Source organism: Triticum dicoccoides, chromosome 3A (genome assembly GCF_002162155.2).
Source record: "Triticum dicoccoides isolate Atlit2015 ecotype Zavitan chromosome 3A, WEW_v2.0, whole genome shotgun sequence".
Classification (NCBI taxonomy): Eukaryota; Viridiplantae; Streptophyta; class Magnoliopsida; order Poales; family Poaceae; genus Triticum; species Triticum dicoccoides.
This window is the reverse complement of record NC_041384.1, coordinates 725,508,815-725,529,624: the sequence shown is the minus strand read 5'-3', so window position 1 is coordinate 725,529,624 and position 20,810 is coordinate 725,508,815. Positions and strand designations below refer to the sequence as shown.

The 20,810-nt window shown below is 43.1% G+C and overlaps 2 protein-coding genes across 2 annotated transcripts; both read right to left on the bottom strand.

Moving 5' to 3' along the window:
- Positions 1-502: 502 nt before the first annotated feature.
- LOC119270514 (protein LONG AFTER FAR-RED 3-like) lies at positions 503-6,699 on the bottom strand. The gene is made up of 15 exons (XM_037552517.1): positions 6,553-6,699; positions 6,328-6,467; positions 6,060-6,161; positions 5,846-5,918; positions 5,472-5,578; positions 5,262-5,385; positions 4,410-4,604; positions 3,791-3,876; positions 3,585-3,692; positions 2,686-2,781; positions 2,510-2,608; positions 2,326-2,400; positions 1,515-1,646; positions 1,304-1,419; positions 503-1,049 (listed from the first exon to the last, which is right to left on the bottom strand). The coding sequence occupies exons 1-15, from the start codon at positions 6,647-6,649 to the stop codon at positions 875-877; spliced, it is 1,725 nt and encodes a 574-aa protein (XP_037408414.1). The 5' UTR covers positions 6,650-6,699; the 3' UTR covers positions 503-874.
- Positions 6,700-7,386: 687 nt separating this feature from the next.
- Positions 7,387-15,387, bottom strand: LOC119270513 (beta-galactosidase-like). Its single transcript, XM_037552516.1, has 18 exons — positions 15,257-15,387; positions 14,829-15,098; positions 14,477-14,716; positions 14,204-14,350; positions 13,419-13,497; positions 13,009-13,192; positions 12,519-12,584; positions 11,806-12,042; positions 11,507-11,713; positions 11,093-11,396; positions 10,853-11,012; positions 10,647-10,755; positions 10,214-10,349; positions 9,998-10,053; positions 9,613-9,912; positions 9,410-9,532; positions 7,879-8,580; positions 7,387-7,775 (listed from the first exon to the last, which is right to left on the bottom strand). Exons 2-18 carry the CDS (start codon positions 14,971-14,973, stop codon positions 7,602-7,604), a joined length of 3,369 nt encoding a protein of 1,122 aa, XP_037408413.1. The 5' UTR covers positions 14,974-15,098; positions 15,257-15,387; the 3' UTR covers positions 7,387-7,601.
- Positions 15,388-20,810: the final 5,423 nt, after the last annotated feature.

The following is a 20,810-nucleotide window of genomic DNA, read 5'->3' as shown; positions in this document are numbered from 1 at the left end:
CGCTCGAAGCCTAGAACACACACTTTCTCAAGGGAAACTCAAGGCCGACCCCAGCCGGACATAGGCCTAAAGCCTAAAAGCCCAGCCCGTATGTTGCTTCTCAGTGTTGTTATGGGCAAACCCAGTGCAAAGACGAAAGCCCAAGCTCAGCCCGAATATACATTCGAGCTACAAAACAAAGCCCGAGCCCAGCGAGAGAGGCAAGTCCGACCCGGCCCAGCCTGGGTATTTTGGGCCGCGTCATCGGTCCGTAGTTTCAGGCTTCAGCCGCGGCAATCCGTCAATCTTAGTCGTCGGCCGTTCCTCCGGCCGATGGAGTGAGTCCATCCACAGACCAACCACCACGAGCATTTCAGGCCGAAAGGGAAGCAATGGTAGCTGTGGACCGGCCGGTCGCGCGATGAGACAAAATCAGCCGGAGTTGAAAGGGTTCAACGCTGGAATTTAAAATTGGGCGCGCATCATCACACCACCAGTCTGCTACCCAGACGCTTTCGGTTCGTAAAGTACAAAAAAATATGTGGATCCAACGTAACCCTCATCATGTCACAACAGTATCAATAAATAAGATTGGTATTATGAGGTCTTGTACAATGGAAGGTGCTTAGAGAGATGCTTAGAAAAATAAATCGAGTTTTTCTGAAGCACCGGTGCCTATTTCTAAGCGTCTCTCCTGTACAAATAAGCACCGGTGCTTAAGAAACGACCGGTTTATTTCTCTAAGCACCTCCCCTAAGCATCCCCGTTTTACAAGGCCTGACAAGTGCTTCCAGAATAAACCAACAATGGTTGGTGCTAATTAACGTATGTGTGTCTTCTATCTGAATCCGGACCGGACCTGGAGGCTGCCGGAGCGCCGTCGCAGCGAACGGGGCTACGGATAGGCCTGCTTGCCGTTCACGTACGTCGCCAGGACGTGCCCCGGGATGTCGCCGGCGAACTCACGCCACGAGGTGGACGGCAGGACCACGAAGTCGGCGTACTTCCCTTCGACGAGGCTACCCACAACATGGTCCAGGAAGCAGGCGTAGGCGGCAGATATCGTGTGCCTGCAGCTCGTGCAGAAAGAACTCGATTAGTACAGACAGGAAAACATAGTGAGTTCCTGCAAGTATCATACGTCATAAACACACACACATGCAGATCTCAACATCATACTGTTTGCTAATTCTGCGATATGGAGATCTCAACATCATAATGCGAGTGGATACCGGCATGACCAGATATCAGTGAGGCATTCCATGGCATTTCAGAAACAGAGTATAACCAAATGGAACATGCATGACACCGCAAAGAGACTCACGCTTTCAAGGAATCATCCAGGGGCAAGCGCTCTGCGGAGATCCAAGGCTCGTCCCATCCAGGCAGCTTGCGGGACATCGCAGTTCTAATAGCTTGCAAAGGGTAAATATCTGAAACCTGGAAAATAAACACACACACAAATACAGTTAACTGCCTATATCTCCACCTAAGTAAAGGCTATAATATTTGGAGGAATTTCGGGAAATGCATACAGGCCAATCAGAACCAAAAGCCAGATGTGCGCCACCGGCCAGTAGTGATCGGAACAAGTAGGAACTCCGCTCAGCTCGTTCTACCCCGATCTTCTTCCCAGCAGAGTCAGCATCATCCAACAAATGATCTGGCTGGCAAAAACAAGCGCATATTTCAGAAGATGGAGGCTGCAATCCACGTTTATCATATCAATGTGTGCATTTCATATGATTTCAAGTAACGACATGGAGAACTGTACACAGATTGATATGTACTCACATAACAGGCCATTAGGTAAAATGTTAAAAATGATCTGAAAAGTAACAGGGATTCATTAATCATGAATGGCGGAAGCACCTTGTTTTGCAGGGAATAGCAAAAGCCCCTTAACAATACGAGAATATCTAGATTAAGAAATGACAGGTTACTAACATGTATTTTTTTTCTATGTTACATTTTCTTTAGGCTGTGTCTACTGTCTGTTGTTTACTGGCAGATCGAATGTGATGTCATGGTGCTTTACCTTCAATATGGAATACTTAAAAAGCTGGACCTGTTGTTTTCTCTTGCTTCAGAGTATTTCTGACATATTGTGCTTGTATGCACTGCAACTTCTGTCTTCATAAGATTAGTATGATATTTTTCACAATCTAGACTCCTATGTTTATAACCAGAAGTAACTGAATGAAGTCCTCTAGTTACAAAAGTGCTATCACGATTTCGCCTTTCGAGCAATACAAGAGCCTTCAGACTCCTATGTTTTTATGCAGCGAACAGAGACCATCATTACGAGCATTATATAACATACAGTAATGGAAGAGAATGGTTGACCTGCACAGACGCAATGATACCATGCTCTCCGAAGCGCTTTGCTGCACCTGGGGATAGATGTTGTGCATGCTCAATCTGATTTCACATGAAGCAAGTTTAAATTACATTCAACTTATTAGTTAGTTACTACAAAAATGCTTTGAGGGCAAATTCTCTTGTTCAGTATGCTAGCAGAAAAACATACCCGTAACCTACGGTCCTTCGTTCCATTCAAACTAACAACCTTGTCGAACATATGTAGCAGCATATCATTAGCTTTATCTCCAATTGCATGTATGGCAACCTTAAAAAGAACAATATTACTTTCTCAGATGATGGTAAACATGATTAAGCATGTGCACAAATGGAAAAAACGTGTACCTGAAGTCCTGATTTGTCTGATTCTAATGTTGCATTGAGCAGAACATCCATATCTAACAATTGGAGACCATAATCGCTCGGAGCATCCACATAAGGCTGACCATATATATTAAACTCTTATAAACCAGAACATAATAATTTTATTAATATTTCTGGAGAAATCAACTTCCTAGCTGACACGAGTACACGACCAATATGTTACATGATGGTATAAATTGTAAAACAAGATGTTAATTATCCAAAAAATATTCTAGTTATAAGATGGGGACAAGCTTTTTATATTGTTTAGCAAAGCTATTGCATATCAAGTCAGAGTATTTAGTTCAGCAAAAGGAAGGAAATGAGTAATAATTGTACACCTTTACAGTTTCCACCACCAAATGAATAAGTAACAAAACCAGATACCCTTTTCAAACAACGCTAACAAAAATTCAAACCTTATTTGCTAATGGACCACCACAAATTTTTCAGCCATAAATTCAAAATGCAGAGAAGATTTAGCGCTAAAATATCAACCCTCTAGATAAGAATATGATGTGCATCTCTTCCATAAAAAATATGGTGTAGATATGAAATATCATAGTGCACTAAGATGTAATTTTGAATGACTTGTTAAATGTACTTGCTGACACAACCTTTCTCAATTTACAGTTTCTTGCAGAAACAGAGACTGATCGGGCTAATCATATTGGTGTCCTTTATACATAACAAGACCAATCACAAACTAGTACCATGATGTATCACATTCCACGCACGAGCATAAAACAGAGTATTTGTGAAGCTTTAGCCACAAAAAGACAGCATTGCTATGGACATAAATTTCTACACCATCAATATAAATGCACTAACACTAACAACATGTCTGATAGGTACTCAGACCATACTCAAGACTTACTTACTTCATAGAACCATGCACTTGAGGAACCCAAAGAACCATCAAGAAAAGCTTTCACACCACCTAGATGAATCCACCCACTTAAAGATCGACCTCTTTCATGAATAAGATCCTACAAGAGATAATATGCAGATAATTGTTAATAGCATTCGCATAATATTAAGCACTTAGAACAGAAGAGCTTGGTATATTTCATGAAACATAACTTACAGAAACACGAGGCCATGTCGGCATTGGGAAGAATAAGCAGACTCTGATCATCATCTTTCCCATAGAATGAGCCCATTCATAGACATCTGTTGTGATGTAAGCACAATACTTCAGAACAAATAAGGTTCCAGTCCAAAAAAAGGGTTATAGATGAAAAACTACAAAAGTAGATCCTTGATCCTTCAAAAGAAAGGTACGAGTGAATCAAATTGAAATTCATTAGGAGTCATCCAAACAACGGAAGAAACGTCCAGCTCTACATAACATTTGATTTAACATGAGCAGTATGGTTCTTTTACTTGAATGGCAGAGTAATGCTTGATTATTGACAATATAGACCAGATAGATTAGCTTTATGTCTAACAGAATTAACAAACATTTTATCGATTGGGGGTGCAAAACTCAACGTATATAGTTTAGTTGCATTCTGTTGTTTCAAAAAAAAAAGACATCAACAATGGACGCGTCCCACCAATAAATTCCGCAAAGTATAATGCAGACATATATATGGAACTATTGATATGTTCTATTGTTAACTGCAGATTTTTGTAAGATACTTTGTATCTGAGTTTGGTGTTTTCATAACACCAATATTACAAGCAAAAGTGGCACAAGATACCAGAAAAATCTTGCCAAGTTTGCTCTTCTGAGGTTCCAGGGAAATAACTTCCAACATCAACAACAGTAGTCACCCCTCTCATTAGAGCGTGTTTACTTGCTCTAAGGAGAGCCTCTCGTCTTTCATTTACAGAGTCTTCTCGAACCACATCAAATACAAGCTTCATAGCAGCATCAACCAGAAGACCAGTGGGCTCTACAAATAATGATGCAGGTCAGGTGAATTTTTAATCTTACCTAAGTGTTTACAACAATGTTTGCACTTGAAAGTACTCCCTCCGTTTTTATTTAGTTCGCATATTAGCTTTGGTCAAAGTCAAGCTTTACAAACTTTGACCAAGTTTATATACAAAAATATTAAGATATACAATAACAAATCAACAACATTAGATTTATTATTAAATGTACTTTCACATCGTATAGATTTATTATGATAAATGTTTATATTGTTTTCTATAAACTTGGTCAAACTTTACGAAGTTTGACCTCAGTCAACTCTAATATGCAGAGTAAATAAAAACGGAGGGAGTACATGACTAATTAAAAAGAACAGTGCACATTACATAGTTAAACATATTATATCACCAATATCTTAATGTGCGAACCATGACTCCGTGAGAATACTGTGAAAATATATACAAAAAATTCAGAAAAGGCACACATGACCATGATAATTCATCATGAACTTTCTTGATCATAACAGTTAACGGTTTGCTTCTGAGTTTTTTGTTGTTGGTGAAACCATATTTGTGCTTGAATTGAAAATCATATTGTATTTGAAAAATAATTCCTGGCCCGCAAAGGTAAAAGGTCAGTGTTAAATGTTAATTACTTAAGTTCAATAAAAGGTTACCTCTTTCCGTTGTTCTTACAATAGTTCCACCAACTGGATCATTTGTGTTTTTGTCAATCCCAGCAATCTTCATAGCCAGTGAATTGGCTAATCCCATGTGACCATCCATGCGTGAGAGCCAGACCTGCAATTGAAAATGAGTCACTGGCTGGCCCTATGTAACAGCTTCTCGGAAAAGATCGAACTCGTGAGATTGAATTGAAAACACACTGGATTATCAGGAGATATGTCGTCTAACCAAGCTGCAGTGGGGAGATCACCACCCCAAAAATCATTGTTCCAACCTCCTCCGCGTACCCACTCGCCAGGATGTTTATCTGTTCAGGAAACAAGTCTCAGAGATAGTAGTAGTATTGCAGAGATATTTGGTGATTGGTAACACCAGACAACTCAGTAGACAAAGACTAGTCGGATACATGCAACAGAAATCATGTCTTGGCAAACCCCTGACCCTTGTGTGCAAACCATGCTAGTATATAAATAACAGAAAGCAGAAACATCCCATGGTGTACAGTACTAAGCAACAAAATGATTAAAAACAGAATGGATAAACTGAGAGAAAGAGCAGCATAGTTCATGGAAACCTCTGACGGCTCCCTTAACCCTGCTGATGAACTCAGCTTTGCTTCTAACTCCTCGAAGCGGCACCCTCGCCAACTGCAGCAAAGTTCAAACAGAAGTACACTGTGAAGTTAAATTTACAGAACTGTAGTAATATTGAAACTGTAATGTCCCGGCCTGTCCATGTCATGATGTCATTGCAAGGGGAGGCAGATAGGCAAACTGGCAAAGCACTACCTGCAGGCCGCCGTCGATTAGCTGCACATGGGAGTCGATGAATCCCGGGAGCACCACATTGCCACTGAGATTCAGCTCATACGTGTCTCGGCCCTTGAATTCCTGCACTTTACAGTCTATGCAGTCAATTTTGAGCGAAACGCAGGAGACAGAAAATATATGCGCCTGCGGTTGCAGTTGCAGTGACGCCGCAAGCAGAACAGAGCAGATATTTTTTTTACAGATATAATCTCTGCCGAGAGAGGGGGCAAGCAGGTCGGAGGACAACCTTGAGGGAGTCGTAGGTGCCGACGCGGAGCACGCGGCCGGCGCGAACGGCTATGGCGCCGGCGAAGGGGCGGGCGGGGTCGGCGGTGTAGATGGTGGCGTTGGCCAGAATCAGGTCGGCGAAGCATCCCCGCTGCGCCCCTGCGGGGAGAGGAGACGAGCTGAGCATGAGCTTCCCTCCGCGGGAAAACGGAGGGGGTGGGAGGGAGGAGGAGGGGGCGCGTACATGGGAGGCGGGAAGCCGGGTCGGGCAGGAGGAAGACGGCCGCGACGGCGACCAGTGCTGCGGCGCCGGCGGCGAGGAGAGCGCTCCGGGCGGCCATGGTGGCGGACTGGTGGGGTGGGTGGCTCCTCTGCGCGCTCAGCTGGGGGCGGCGGGGTCGGGCGGGTATCGGTCTCTCTCAAATAATATCAGCAAATAATCTTTTTTTTAAACGCTTCAGCTTTTTTTTTTTGCACATCTCGCAACGTCCTATCAAACGGTGTATCCTTATTTTCACATGAAATATAAACCGCCATGATGGCTTTCCCTCAAAAAAAAATTCGGAGAGAATCTTCAGGAAACTTGACATCTTTTTTTTTCTATATTCTTTTAGGTTCTCTCCACATTTGGAAAATCTTCAGGAAACTCGAAACCTGAAAGAGAAAAATTGATTCATTAGCATGCGAGAATTTTTTAGGGAGGGATCAGGGATGGGGCATATGCTCTTGATCACCTCAAACCTGTTTAGAAGTGAAACGCATTATACATCCAAGAAATGCAGGTCAAATGCGTTTCTTTTCTTTTCAAATTTCTCATGTTACTCCCTCTTTTCAATTTATAAGTCATACCTACGGCAGTATTTTCGATCAAATTTTATTTTGAAATCGTAACTTCTAAATTTTGTTTACTTTCGTATGAACCGAACCATAGCAGCTCGCGTCTTGTAAAGTTTCCACTGCGGGTGGGGGCTATTATCACGATCTCATTCATATGTTTTTTCCTACTCCCACAGCCGTGTCTCATGTGAAATCCATGCGATGCGATCCAAACAGGTCCATGCTACCACACAAATTAACAAACAATCAAACAGGTCCACAAGCAGACGTCGTTTTTATTGAAGAGCAGCACATCACGCTCGCTTCTTTTATTGACAGATGACAGGTACGTGTCCAGTTATACAGTCTTACGTTTACACGAGCGAGAGCGACTCGGACATTATTGTTTCAGTCTCTCGAATGCTCTTTCTCTCTCTCAGACGTACCTCTGACAGGCACCTCAGTCAGATGAGACGATCAATTAGGTAGCTGGGAGCTGTAGATGTCGTGGCACGACGATGACGGCGACAGGGGGCGCAGCCGCAGCGAGAACCTGTAGCTCGCCGCCGGCGACAGCAGGTATTGCTCGTGCACGCACGGCGTCCAGCTGTCGTCCCCGCCCACCCCCATGTGCCTGTGATCAAGATGCACCTGCAACACACAACAACACAATCGAGACCATTTTCAGCACCACTCCGTCACCTCAGTTCCAACAGTTTTTCAGAGAGATATCACATGGAGACGGAAACAGGACCTCGATGTCGTCTCCCTTGACCAGCTTGTGCTGATGGGACGCCCGGTCGAGCTCGGCAGCGCCATAGTAGCTGGCGCTCACCTGCATAGGCGAGGACTCATCGTGGGTTGACGCGAAAAGGCCGAACTCGTCGGCGTTCTTAAGCGCCACCCACCGGACGTCCGCGCGGCCGCCGCACTCGCCCGGGACGATGTAGGGCATGTGGAGGTCTTCCACGCCGCTCTCGTACACGCCGACGTGCGCCGCGGCCTTGCGGTCGGGGTAGCACTCGAACGGGCCCCTCCCGTACCACGTGACATGGTTCAGGGACTTCTCCGCGTTGAACACGACGCCCACCCGTGGGAGAGGGGGGAGGTCGCTCTTGGGGTTTACCTCGTAGTCCAGGATTACGTCGCCGGACTCGTAGATCCGGCAACGCATGTGGACCCGGAAAAGCACGGACTCAGAAGCCTCTGAAAGAGCGGCAGCGTCGGGTTTTGGCAGGTGCCCTGGAAGGCCGTAATATGTGGTAGAAACCTCGACGGTGTGGTCTGGCAGCTCCTTCACTGAAAACTGGCTGCTGTAGAAAGAGACGTTGTCGAGGAAGGCTTCTCTCCATGTTGTGGCATAGGACTTGGTGTAGAAGCCTCCATTGTCGTTGTCGGTTGGTGCACGCCAAAAACAAGGAAATATTCCCTTGCTCATAAGCTCGACATTGTTGATCTGTTGTTCACACAAGTATCATGAGTTCCACATTTCGATGAACGGAATAGCAGTGACGCTGATAGAAGTTCGAATCATATTCTGTGTCTGGCATACTAATTACTAAGGTAACTGTAAACTAACAATGGAACAGCTCATCTGCAGTTGTTCAGATTTCAGAACACATGGAAAATAAATACAATTAAAAGTTCTAGATGAATGTAAACATTGCAAACTGAAAGGAGCCATCAAAGCATAAAAGGGAATAAAGTGAAAACAGATGGCCAAGTTTAGAAGACAAATACTAGTACTCCGTATGAGATATCTCATGGCAACAGCTTATTGTGACAAGTTTAAGTCACATAAATATTAAAAAAAAACATGATACGAAGACTCAATCATAAGCCGTGACTAGATATTTATACAGCATGGATGGTATCCTTCATACAATCTGGAGCATAGTCATGGATGGCGCTCACAAGTTACAGCGTGCATTGTGCAAAGCCAGTCGCTATTCAGGACCATACAATTCTTGGAACCAACTGGAGCAGATAGGTACCACAAACTACAGCGACGCGTGGAACACCTTTTTAAAATAATGATAGATGCTACATAACTGTGAACTAAACAGGCCAACCTTTTCTCTCTTTTTTTTGTGCAAAAAAAGCCAAGTCATATAAACCTGATATTTGTTCAGATGAACCTCCCAAAAAATCTGCTTTCATGGTTTTGAGCATAGTCTCAATTGGACTTCTTATATGTTTATTATCCTCTACTTGCCTCCTAGATCTAGGATGCACACTCAAATATGCTAACAGAATGAAACTTCCTTTGGACAACAACAACATACCTTCCAACTGTCAATTGTTCCCAACTGACTGTTTATTTTGATTTGCCATTCGTGGTTCTTGCTAATGATTACACCATCACCAACCTGTTCAGAGCTCAGAGGGCTCTTGGACAATGCTATCACCTGAAGATGGTAGTGTCTGGTGAGCAGTAAGATAAATGAGAAGAAACAGGAGTGAACAGGATCAGTCTGAGGAAACATACATGAGGAACAAAACCCTTTGTCTGAGGTAAACAAAGTTGTGCTGAAGCCAAGACATGACCAGCTTTAGCCCATCGTGTTTCGTCCTTCAGTATCACGTGTACAGACAAAAAGGTTTCTTTTGCTGCACTGGTACTCCAGAGAGTAAACCAAGGTGATGATTCCATGTTGATAAGATGGCTACTTTGTGGTGCTAGGTTTGGAACACTGAGTAAACCAGAGCCCAAAACGCATCCGTCCCCATGAAGAATCCAACTGAAGTCCAAAGCCTCTGTTGTCTCAGAAAATTGTCCATTTTCAATCTGCATGAGAATAATAACCGATCTATTAGATCCTTTAACCGTGTAATGAAACAACTTGAGCAATATTTATCAGATCAAAGGCTACCTTAAGAATATTATCCACCAGCAATATTTTGATAGGCTGGTAAAGATATTTAACCTCTGCAAGAAGAATTAATTGACCGAGTAAGTTTGACATCTAGAGGCTAGTGAGACGAAGATCTTATGTGTAACAACTTCGTGAAGTAACAGATTATCAGGATTTAAAGTACATGTAAAACAGCAATAAATTTCTTTCCAATTGACAGGTGTTTCCAGTTACCATTAACAGCAGGGTGAAGCGTCCGATCAGGCCACACAATGCCATTAATGCAAAAATTTAAGTCATTTGGAGTGTCTCCAAAGTCACCACCATATGCCCAAGATTTAGATCCATCAGCATCCTCCTTCAGTAGACCCTGAATATTTTTTGAAAATGACGTAGTGGAGAAACAAAATTAAGACACTACAACAACAAACAGAGTTGATGATCTATGTTGGCATTTAAATTTTGTGTATTCTAGATTAGATTGACATGGGTCTATGAGTCAATATTATTTTCGATGAAAATGGCCCAACAGTGACCCGATATGTATGTCATGTACACTAGAATCATGATTAAACACAAGGACAACCATGCAAACAGAAATTTTGGCATAGCATGCTCCCAGTAAAAAAGAAGGTTAAGGGTAAGATGAGAGTAAATCGAACATAACCTGATCGACCCAGTCCCATATAAAACCTCCTTGGAGTCCCATCGTGTTGTCTATCGCCTTCCAATATGCGTCAATATTTCCATTACTGTTCCCCATAGCATGTGAATATCTTGAAAATAAAGGGAAATGTTTTATTTAATATTTCAGGTATATGAATATAAAAACAAAGGGAATCAAGTATAAATGTGGTGCCACAGTTACCATACTCGCAAAGAATGAGGGGCCTGTTTTCAGATGGGTCATTTGCAATCTTGAGAATATCCCAGACACGCATGTACATGGGGCATACAATATCTGTGGATGATGTTCTGGAGCCACCTCCTTCATAATGGATGAGCCTTGTTGGGTCTCTTCCACGAACCCACCCTACAAGATTATGATTCACAAAATCATAAAAAAAACTGCAAGACTTGAACCGGCATCGCAGAAAACGTTTTACCGCTTACCAGACATAGCAGAGTGATTTGGTCCATATGAGGCTTCATTTCCCAAGGACCAAATAATTATGCACGCATGATTTTTGTCCCTCTCCACCATGCCAACGACACGATCAAGCATAGAATTTGCCCAGATGGGTTCTAGTGTAGGATGCTTGAAATGGCTATTTTCATCAAAGCCATGTGTCTCGATATTGGCTTCATCAATTACATAAAGACCAAAAATGTCGCATAACTCATACCACCTTGGATGTTGGGGGTAATGGGAGTTTCTAACAGCATTGATGTTGTTTTGTCTCATCAAAACCAGATCCTATCAAAAGATAAACAGTAAATAACTGAAGCTACTGACTGGAAACATCAAACTGAACAGATGGCATGCTATGCTTTCAAATATGACAGTTTACAGAAGGGATGAGTAACCTTGATCATGCAAGCTTCTAAATTTGTCTTCCCAACACGTGGATGATGCTCATGTCTGTTGACACCTCTAATTACAACAGGAGATCCATTGACAAGCATCTGCTTGTGTGCCAGGACCACATTACGAATCCCTACTTGGCATGATTCACAATCAATAAGCTTCCCATTGGCATCTTTAAGGAGAACAACAAGAGTGTATAAGTTCGGCTGTTGGGAAAGGAAATATAGTTATAAGATATAGTAGTTCAATTGTAAATACTAATGTTTTTATAGAATTTCCCCAGCATTAGATTTCTTACTTTTTCACTAGACCAAAGCTTTGGATTTTCCACTTTTCCACCAAGAACATAACCATGAAAACCATGGCAAGGGCCGCCCTTAGGTTTTGGCTTTGTCTTCAAGTTGACCACGTTAGCAGCAGACATGTCTGAATTCAAATCATCAGATGATTCAGAATTATCAAATAATGTTGCTTCAATCGACAAAGTTGGGATATGCTCCCTGTCTTGCTTGTGTGAATCAATTTCCACCTCAACCTGAAATATAGAACAAAATTAAAAGTCAGTATAATTGTAGAACAGCATCGTTTCCTTGACTAATACATAAGTTAGCAGCTATACCATCTGGAAGGTAGAAAATGGTTTGCCCAATATAGAGTTAAAACTTAAAAAGGGCGAGACATACAAATCTATATCATGGGAGCCATGCAGAAACATTTGATAAACATGTTGTCTTTTGTCTGTTTTGACTTCATGATATAGGATTATATAAGACACTAAGCCTGCTCTGAAAAGGGCAGACGACCTTTCTTCAAAAGAAAAAACGATGTGATCAACTTAAAAAGATCTATTTGGTTTAGTTCAACTATAATTAATAATATGCTTGTTTGAAGGTTAAATTAACATTCCCATCCCAAAAAGGATTATACCACTGTTCACTATTTTCTTGCAGCATGCACTCCAGCATGTAGCATAGATGTTTATAATCTGACCAAGATGGCTAGCAAAATTACCTCAATATCAGCTACCCGGAAGTTCTCATCCAAAGTTGCTTTGAAAAAGTAATCTGTAATAAAGATCTGGAAGGGGAAAAAATACAAACTCATTAACCAAGATTTTACACTGATCAGTGATCACAGACAAAAACAATCTAAATGACAAATGCAGTTTACATGTCACAAGTTCAAAACTAGCATGTTTGTGCATAGTTGCTTACGTGGGTGATATATTACATAATAATCTGGTCACTGCTAATATATACAAGAAAAAAGTTTTCAGCCGACATTTCGCATCTGAGTGTAAAGATGAAAAAATAAGAGTACTCTATTGTTTTTCTGGACATAGCTGACAACATGAACACTGCTATTACTCATTTGATCCCTGAAACAATCTATTACTCATTCATGAAATGATGTACTTTACTCAAGTGTTAAATTCATGGTGTGTCAAAAATAACAGCTTAGAATTCATTCAATAAGACGCAAGCAGAACTCAAGAAGTAACCTGTGGCTTTGATAATAGCAACACATCTCTGTGAATACCGGACAACCACCAATGGTCTTGATCTTCAAGATAAGAACCATCACTCCACCTCATGACTTGAACAGCAAGAACATTTTCCTTGTCTGAATCACAATGATGGCAGCAATCAGTGATTTCAAATTCAGCAGGAAGCCTGCTGTCTTGGCTGCATAAATACACAAAATATGGAGTTACTTTCTGAACAATAGAATAGAAAACTCCAGTAGATGACTATAGCCAATTGGTACTCAAGTCAATACTGCAAGGATCTATTACAAGTCACCACCATGAAATTACTTCATTTTGTATTATGGGTTATATATGAACTTGATAAGTCTCTGTACAGTTTTGGAGATAAAAAAATACAAGCAGTGAGGTTATCTGTGTCATACCTATAGCCAATTGGTACGCCATTTACCCAAGCAAGAAAAGCTGAATCAACAGCTTCAAAGTGCAACAAGATCCTCCGACCTATCATAATCAGCTCAGAATTGTTTAAAAATGGAATGGACATAATATATGATAACAGTCAGTGCTATATCCATGTCAATCAGAGACAGAAATATTATGCATAAGGAGACAGAACACAAATGTCATAATTAGCATAACAGGAGACAGCACAGGCATACCATAAGAACAGGAAGAAAATGTAAAGGGCAAACAATTATGTCTGTGTAATTAAGGAGATAGGTAACAAATATAAACCAGCCAAACTCTTGGAAAACTGCACGGTCAGATTAGGCGAATCCTAGATGACAAAAAAATTGACAGCAGGATTTGCCATTGTCAGGAATTTTTAGGTAATTTAATGAACCAACTACTCATAACAGTAAACAAATTTTCTCTCAGTGTTGTTATTTGATGCACAGACAAATTTTCAATTCCATGGACCATGTAAACATCATCACAGTAAACAAACTCATTTTCTTGGAGGTATCATCCCTATATTCAGAATTGTCCAGCATTATAGCTGTTTATGCTAGTTGCAATGCAATCAATGGATTCAAAAGATCTGGTTGCGTATGCAAGATTTTGATTCTGTCAGAAGTAGAGCAGGTGCAACGCAATGAACGGATTCATAATGGAGATCTGGTTGCGTATTCAAGATTTTGATTTCGTCAGAAGTAGAGTAGGTGTAACAACCACATGTCCGCATAAGCTGCAATAGATATCATACCTTTCCATTCTTTTGGGATGTGAAAAACCTTCCTGTAACAGCCTGTGGGGTTCTCAGAAGGCACAAACGGCGGGTTCATCGGGAAAGGATAAGTGACATTTGTGTAGATCGGACGGTCGAACCCGTGCATCTGCCAATTGGATGGAACTGCAACCAAGTTGATATCCATATCCATTAGACAACAGAATTCCAGCAAAACAAAACAAAAAAATACATAACTAAATAACAGCAGGAGACTAAAAGCACATCGGAACCAGCAAGCAGCAACCGTGCCTGGCAGAGCCTCCCAGTCAGAGTCATTGAACTGGGCGTCGTAGAACTTGTCCGGGACGGTCTCCGGCGACTGCGCCAGCCGGAACTTCCAGTGCCCGCTGAGCGACCGCGCGTACGGTAGCCCCCGGGACCAGAACGCGGCGCTCTCCAGCGCGCCGCGGACCGCGCCGTCGTCCCAGACGGCGGCCTCGGCGTCCAGGTGGCTCACGTTCCTCCGCTCGCGCCAGTACTTGAGCGCCCCTGTTTTTTGACAGTTAAAAACAGAGAGCAGAAAAAGAAGTTCAGAAAACAGCATGAGACCTGATATTTCTTGCTGATCGATCCGGTGTGGGCGCGGCGATGTTCGTCTCACCTTGGAGCGTGTCCTGCGAGCGGAGCGGCACGTGCGCGTCCCGCTTCCTCCACCGGAAGAAGGAGGGGTCCTCCCAGAGTTTCTGCTGCGGGGAGTTGGTGGGCGGAGGAAACATGGCGCCCCCGCTGGCGGAGGCCACCGACATGAATCAATCACGGAGGCCACACGAACAAATCGCCCGCGCTATCTGCCCTCAAAACGAACAAATCGCCGTCGCTCCCTGCCCTCAGAACGAACCGCGCGCCGACGAGGAAGGAGAAGCAGGAGGACCTGGTGGAGCCAGACGAACGAGTTAAACACGGAGAGGGCAAGCCCGCGACAAGCGCGGCGACTCCCGATTTCAATTCGAATTCGATTCGGACTGCCGCGGAGACAGGATGCGCTGCTTGTACAGAAGGAACATTCAAGCTGGAGATAGGGTTCCGTACCGGCGAGAGGAGGGCGGGATCGGCCCCGCGGAGGCCCGGCGGCTCGTCGCCGCCGTCGAGGGAGGGAGGGAGGAGTGGAGGCCGGGGAGTGAGGAGGAGTTTTTTTCTTGAAGAGAGAGAGAGTGAGGAGGAGTTTGGGGGGAGGAAATCACAGGGGATTAACTGATAGTTTATCACCACAGAAGAGGTGGCGCGCGAGAGGACTCACTGACGTGTGGACGGCGGGCCCACGTGCCAGTGATACATCGAGTGGCTGTAGGCCGTACGCAATGTTTTGGAGATAGTTTTCTTTCACTCCTTCCGTAAACTAATATAAGAGCATTTGGATCACTATTTTAATTATCTAAACGCTCTTATATTAGTTTATAGAAGAAGTAGATTCGATACGCGACAGAATATGATTTCTTACTCTAGTCAAGAACCGGCATGTGCAGCATGATAGTGGATATATTTTGCTTCAAATCTGACAATGGATTTGAATAGTGTTAGTGCTTATATTAGTACGTTGGCGATTAGTGCGTGTCGACATTGTACTCGGTGCAATGTTTTCTTTTTTAAAAAAAGAGAAAAGTATACTTTTCGTCTCTCAACTCTTCGCTGAGTTTAGTTTTCGTCCCTCAACTCTAAAACCGGACAGATTGCATCCTTAACTTACGAAATCGGACAAAATTCGTCCCTTCTCTCGGCGGACCCGGTTTGGGTGCTGACTAGGTGCGGTTTTGACCAGTCCACGCCAACGTGGCAAGACGTCCCCACAAAACAGATGGCCTGCTCCCTCACTCTGCATCTCTCTCGCGTTCTCCCCACCCTCCCTCTCTGAAGCGGCGACGACAGGCAAAGACAGCAGGCGACGGACGCACCGGAGGCTCGCCGGCGGTGGCTGAGGTTAGGGATCCGACGCGGCGGCGCACGTACTGCGGTCCTCTCTCAAATCCCCCTCATTTTCTCTCGGTCCTGCAGCCATCCAACGCGGCGGCACGCCGTCGGCGGCGGCGGCGATGCACACGCAACCTATGGCTTCCGGTGATGAGGCCAGCATGTTTTGGGGCCCCCCGACCGAGGACGGCCATGCAGATGCATACATGGTAAGCTTGTCCATGTGCATCTTGATTTTTAGCATGCCTGATTTAGGAACAAGGGTTTGAGGATGATAGATGAATATTGAGAATTTTCTGTAATTTGCAGGATGCTGAGTACCTAGATCTTGTGTCTGGGGATGTTCCAATGGAGATTCAAGACATTGAGCATTGTGGAATTGAGGTCGATAGCAAGATAAAATGTTTCCATGGGGATGATCCAATTAAAAAGGTTGCATTTGAGGGTGTGGACACAGGAAGAAGATTCATCGCTTGTAAGAATGCAAAACCTTGTAAATTTCGAATTTGGTATGAGCCAGAGTGGCCTGCAACTTTGCAACGAGCTCTACAACAGTTGTGGGGCATGGTTCAGACAAACCAGAAGAAAAAGGAGGAGTCCGAGGCCCTTGTCAACCAGATGATGTTGGAGAAAATGACATTTGCAGCTGCAAATGCTTCTGTCACTCAGGAGAAGAATGAGGTTGTACAGAAGAAGATGCAACTAGAATTAGATGTGGCTGATATGAAGGAGAAGTACTAGAGGAAGATGAAAAGAATGAAAAGAGAGCTTCAGTGCAAGGAGAAGTGGCTACTGATGTCAGTTAGCTGCAATGTAACTGTTGTGGCTGTAGTAATTTGTCTGTTTGCAATGAAGCTGCTATCTTAAAGTAGTTTGCAGTTTGTAATGTAACAATAATTATGTGTTGAATTTGTATCACTGTATGCTATGGATTTCAGCAGTATTTTGTCTGAATTTCAGCAGTATTTTTGTCTGAATTTTGAACATATATGATCACGTTTTTGTTGCACAAACATTCATGTATGATCACTGTTTTTGTTGCACAGACATGAACAAACAAACTGGAGATTTAATGATACATACACACTGAAAATTGAAAGAAACACATTCTGATCCATGCACACTGGAAATGGCCTTTTTGAATTGCACTGAGAATTAGCAGCACCATAGCTCACATTCACTGTCACAGCTGAGCTTGAACTGACATTAACATGCACCCCTTTGACAGAAGCTTTAGATGGCCCTTTCTGTTTCTGCACTCCTTTTCCCTTGTCTACAGTAGACGCCAACATGTTAGAAGCAGACCTCTTTGTCCCTTTTTAAGTCTTGGGTGCACTACTGCTTTGTTGTGAAGCCATGGGCTGAAATAAAATATGTACAGAAATTAGAAGAGATCACAAGTTAAAAATATGTACAGATAGAAACTGAAGAAAAATAAGTACATACATATAAAGTGATGAGATTTTTTACTAACCTGCCTCACAGTTTGAGCTGGTTGGCTGCTTTCTTTTATATGACAAGTTGTTTTATTGTGCCCCGTCCCTTTGCACTTCGAACATCTGATCACCGTGCCTGTCTTTGGTAACTTTGTTTTGGAAACTTTCTTCTCACCCTTCTCTTTGTTCCTCTAAGTCTTAGGCCTACCAGGCATTTTCACATATCCTGGAGCTACAGGTCTTGGCCTTGGAGATATGGGCCAGCTAGCCATTCCATCGACAGGTTGCAGGTAGTAGGCATACGTTTTCTTGAAAGCAGCCACATAGAAGCAACTAGCTATGTAAGAAGACAAATCACTTGTTTTTGTGTGGATTGCTGAAATGGCATGTACACAAGGTAACCCAGCAAGCTGCCAGTACCCACATGTGCAATTCAGTCTATTCAAATCCAAAGTAAACCTGTGATTTTTGTTCTGTGTAACTTCAAATATATCTTGACCATTGCATACAGGTTCACATTGGGCAGAATATTCAATGTATTTGTTCAGTTTTTTGTTGATTGTAGGGCAAACTATATCTCCTGTCCATTTAAGGCATTTTGCAATCATTTCCTGGATTCTAACCATCACCTTTTGTCTGATAGCCTCTAGCATTGAGATGGTCGGCAAGAATCTAGCATCTATTATCCATTTGTTGAAACTTTCACAGATGTTATTGTCGACAGAGTCACAGTTAGATCCTAACCTGAACCATGCTCTAGACCAATGCTTGGGATCTAGCCTTGTTATTGCCCTTGCACCTTCAACAGTTTCTCTTGCAAGCTTTGCCCTTGCATAGTTGAACAAACTCACACATGGAGCCTTTGCACAATTCCAAAATAGTTTCTGCCAATCTTTAATTCTATACTCTTTCCTCCAGTTAGCATAAACATGTCTTGCACAATTCCTATGTTCAGCAAGGGGAGCCCAATTCTAGACAGCGTTGATGATGCCCTTTTGTTGGTCTGATATAATGACCCAACCATTACCATCATACACATCAACATCTTTGAAAAGCAAAGAGCAAAACCAATCCCAAGACTCATTGGTCTCTTTCTCAACCACCGCCCAGGCGATGGGGTACATCTGGCTATTGGCATCTCTTCCCAATGCACATAATAGCTCTCCATTAGTTGCACCTTTGAAGAAACACCCATGTAGTCCAATTACTTTTCTGCATCCAGCCTTGAAACCCTCCTTCAGAGCAGACAAACAGATGTAAATCCTTTGAAAGGTTGGAATGCTACTTTTTGGATCTAACTTGACCACTACAGTACTTCCAGGATCGCTCCTTAGTAACTCCAGCTGGTAGTCAAAAATCCTGGTATATTGCTCTTTAATGGCATCATATATTTTCTTGATAACCATTCTCTTTGCTCTCTTAACCTGGGATGTACTGACATTCACACACATATCTTCCTGGATGTGTTTTCTCAGATGTGCAATCTGCCACATTGGGTTAGAACTGATGACCTTCTCATATTTGGCTGCAATCCTTGTTGAAGTTACCAACTTGTTGTCTTTCCTAGGTGGACAGCAGTGTGCATCGTTGAAACTTGTTATCTGCCAGCTGTTTGACTTACTTGTCAGACTAGCAAGGCAATACCATTTGCATGTTTGCCAATCACAAGTGGCCCTACACCTATTATTATCATTCTTCCTAAATCTTATGAGTTTTTTCTGCTTAATGCCATAACTTATAACTGCACGCCTAAACTCTTCCCTTGAACCAAACTTCATCCCTAAAACAAATTGTGGGGTTTCTTCACTTTCTCTGAATCTTTTGAAGCATCTATCTTCCCTGGTTTCACCTTCTTCATCATAAGAATCATCAAACTGAGAAGAGTCATCATAGTCAGTGTCATTGTCATCTTTGTCTGAATTGTCATCTTCCACTGTCTTTGATAATCCTACTCTAGGTTGCTCAAAAAATAGATGATCTAGAATCTGTATCTCCCCTTTTCTGATTTTTTCTTGTACTCTGCGTACGTCTTCTTTATCTGTTCTGCTTCTTCATCTTCTTCAGACGCATCTTCCTCATCAGGACAGTAATCACTATCTTCTTCGTCTGAACCAGAGTCAAACATATGTGTATCTGCTATAGCCGCCGATGCTTGAAATTCTGTTTCTTCACTCATAGCTACAGGCATTTGTTCTCCTACAGGAACAATTTCTAGATCCCCACTAGTACTTGCTGCTCTTCTTGGCTTGCACTTCACTGGACTTCTTATAGTAAAAACACCTCTGCATCCTTCCTCTGATGCACTTGTCAGCATGTACAAATCCTCTTCAAAACTGTTGTCCACCTGCATATGATCCTGATGTGTTACAGTTTGTCCAGAAATCGACTCCACATATATGTCAGCTACCCCTCCCTCACATATGTTGCTTGCCATCCTTTGAACAGCTACATCATCATGCAGTAGTCCAAGTCCATTGTATAGTTCTTTTCCAGGGATAAGCCAGTGCAGCTGCACATTATCTTTGTCAAAACCTTTCCAATGATCTTCCAAATGACCAACAATCTCTGGCCGAGACAACAGATCCAGATTAACTTCAGACAAAGCCACATGACCACCAATGTACTGCAGCAAATTGTTGTTCTTCACAAACTCCCCTCCATAATGAAACCGAATGGCCAAAACATCTAGAGAATCCATTTCATCCTACAGATTGCAGATCGACAAATTAACATCTGCTACAATGACTCTGATAGCCTAATTGACATTAAATCTACATCAAGGACCACTACTAGAGTTGGGGAAATCATGAACTTACCAGGTCAGTGCGCCCGCCGCTGAGCGCCTCTGTGTGGCTTCTCCAAGCCCGTACGTACAGGGACAAGTTTGGGGAACCGCCGCCGCGCCTCCGCGGACCGGCCGCCGCTCAACCCCCGGCGCCTTTGATGAATCGCAGCACAGCCGCCGCAAGAACTAGGGTTCCAGAGGGAGGGTGGGGAGAGCGCGAGAGAGATGCAGAGTGAGGGAGCAGACCATCTGTTTTGTGGGGACGTCTTGCCACGTTGGCGTGGACTGGTCAAAACCGCGCCTAGTTAGCATCCAAACCGGGTCCGCCGAGAGAAGGGACGAATTTTGTCCGGTTTCGTAAGTTAAGGATGCAATCTGTCCGGTTTTAGAGTTGAGGGACGAAAACTAAACTCAGCGAAGAGTTGAGGGACGAAAAATATACTTTTCTCTTAAAAAA

Bases quoted from the DNA above. Each gene is read 5' to 3' on its own strand.
- LOC119270514 (XM_037552517.1), bottom strand. From the start codon at position 6,649: ATGGCCGCCCGGAGCGCTCTCCTCGCCGCCGGCGCCGCAGCACTGGTC. The intron at 2,401-2,509 runs GTATGTTTTTCT...ATGTGAAATCAG, and splicing joins CGAAGGACCGTAGGTTACGG to ATTGAGCATGCACAACATCT. The intron at 1,647-2,325 runs GTCAACCATTCT...TGTTTTTGCCAG, and splicing joins GTATCATTGCGTCTGTGCAG to CCAGATCATTTGTTGGATGA.
- LOC119270513 (XM_037552516.1), bottom strand. From the start codon at position 14,973: ATGTCGGTGGCCTCCGCCAGCGGGGGCGCCATGTTTCCTCCGCCCACC. The intron at 12,585-13,008 runs GTTACTTCTTGA...TTCCCCTTCCAG, and splicing joins TGCTATTATCAAAGCCACAG to ATCTTTATTACAGATTACTT. The intron at 8,581-9,409 runs GTATGTTGTTGT...TGTGAACAACAG, and splicing joins GAACAATTGACAGTTGGAAG to ATCAACAATGTCGAGCTTAT.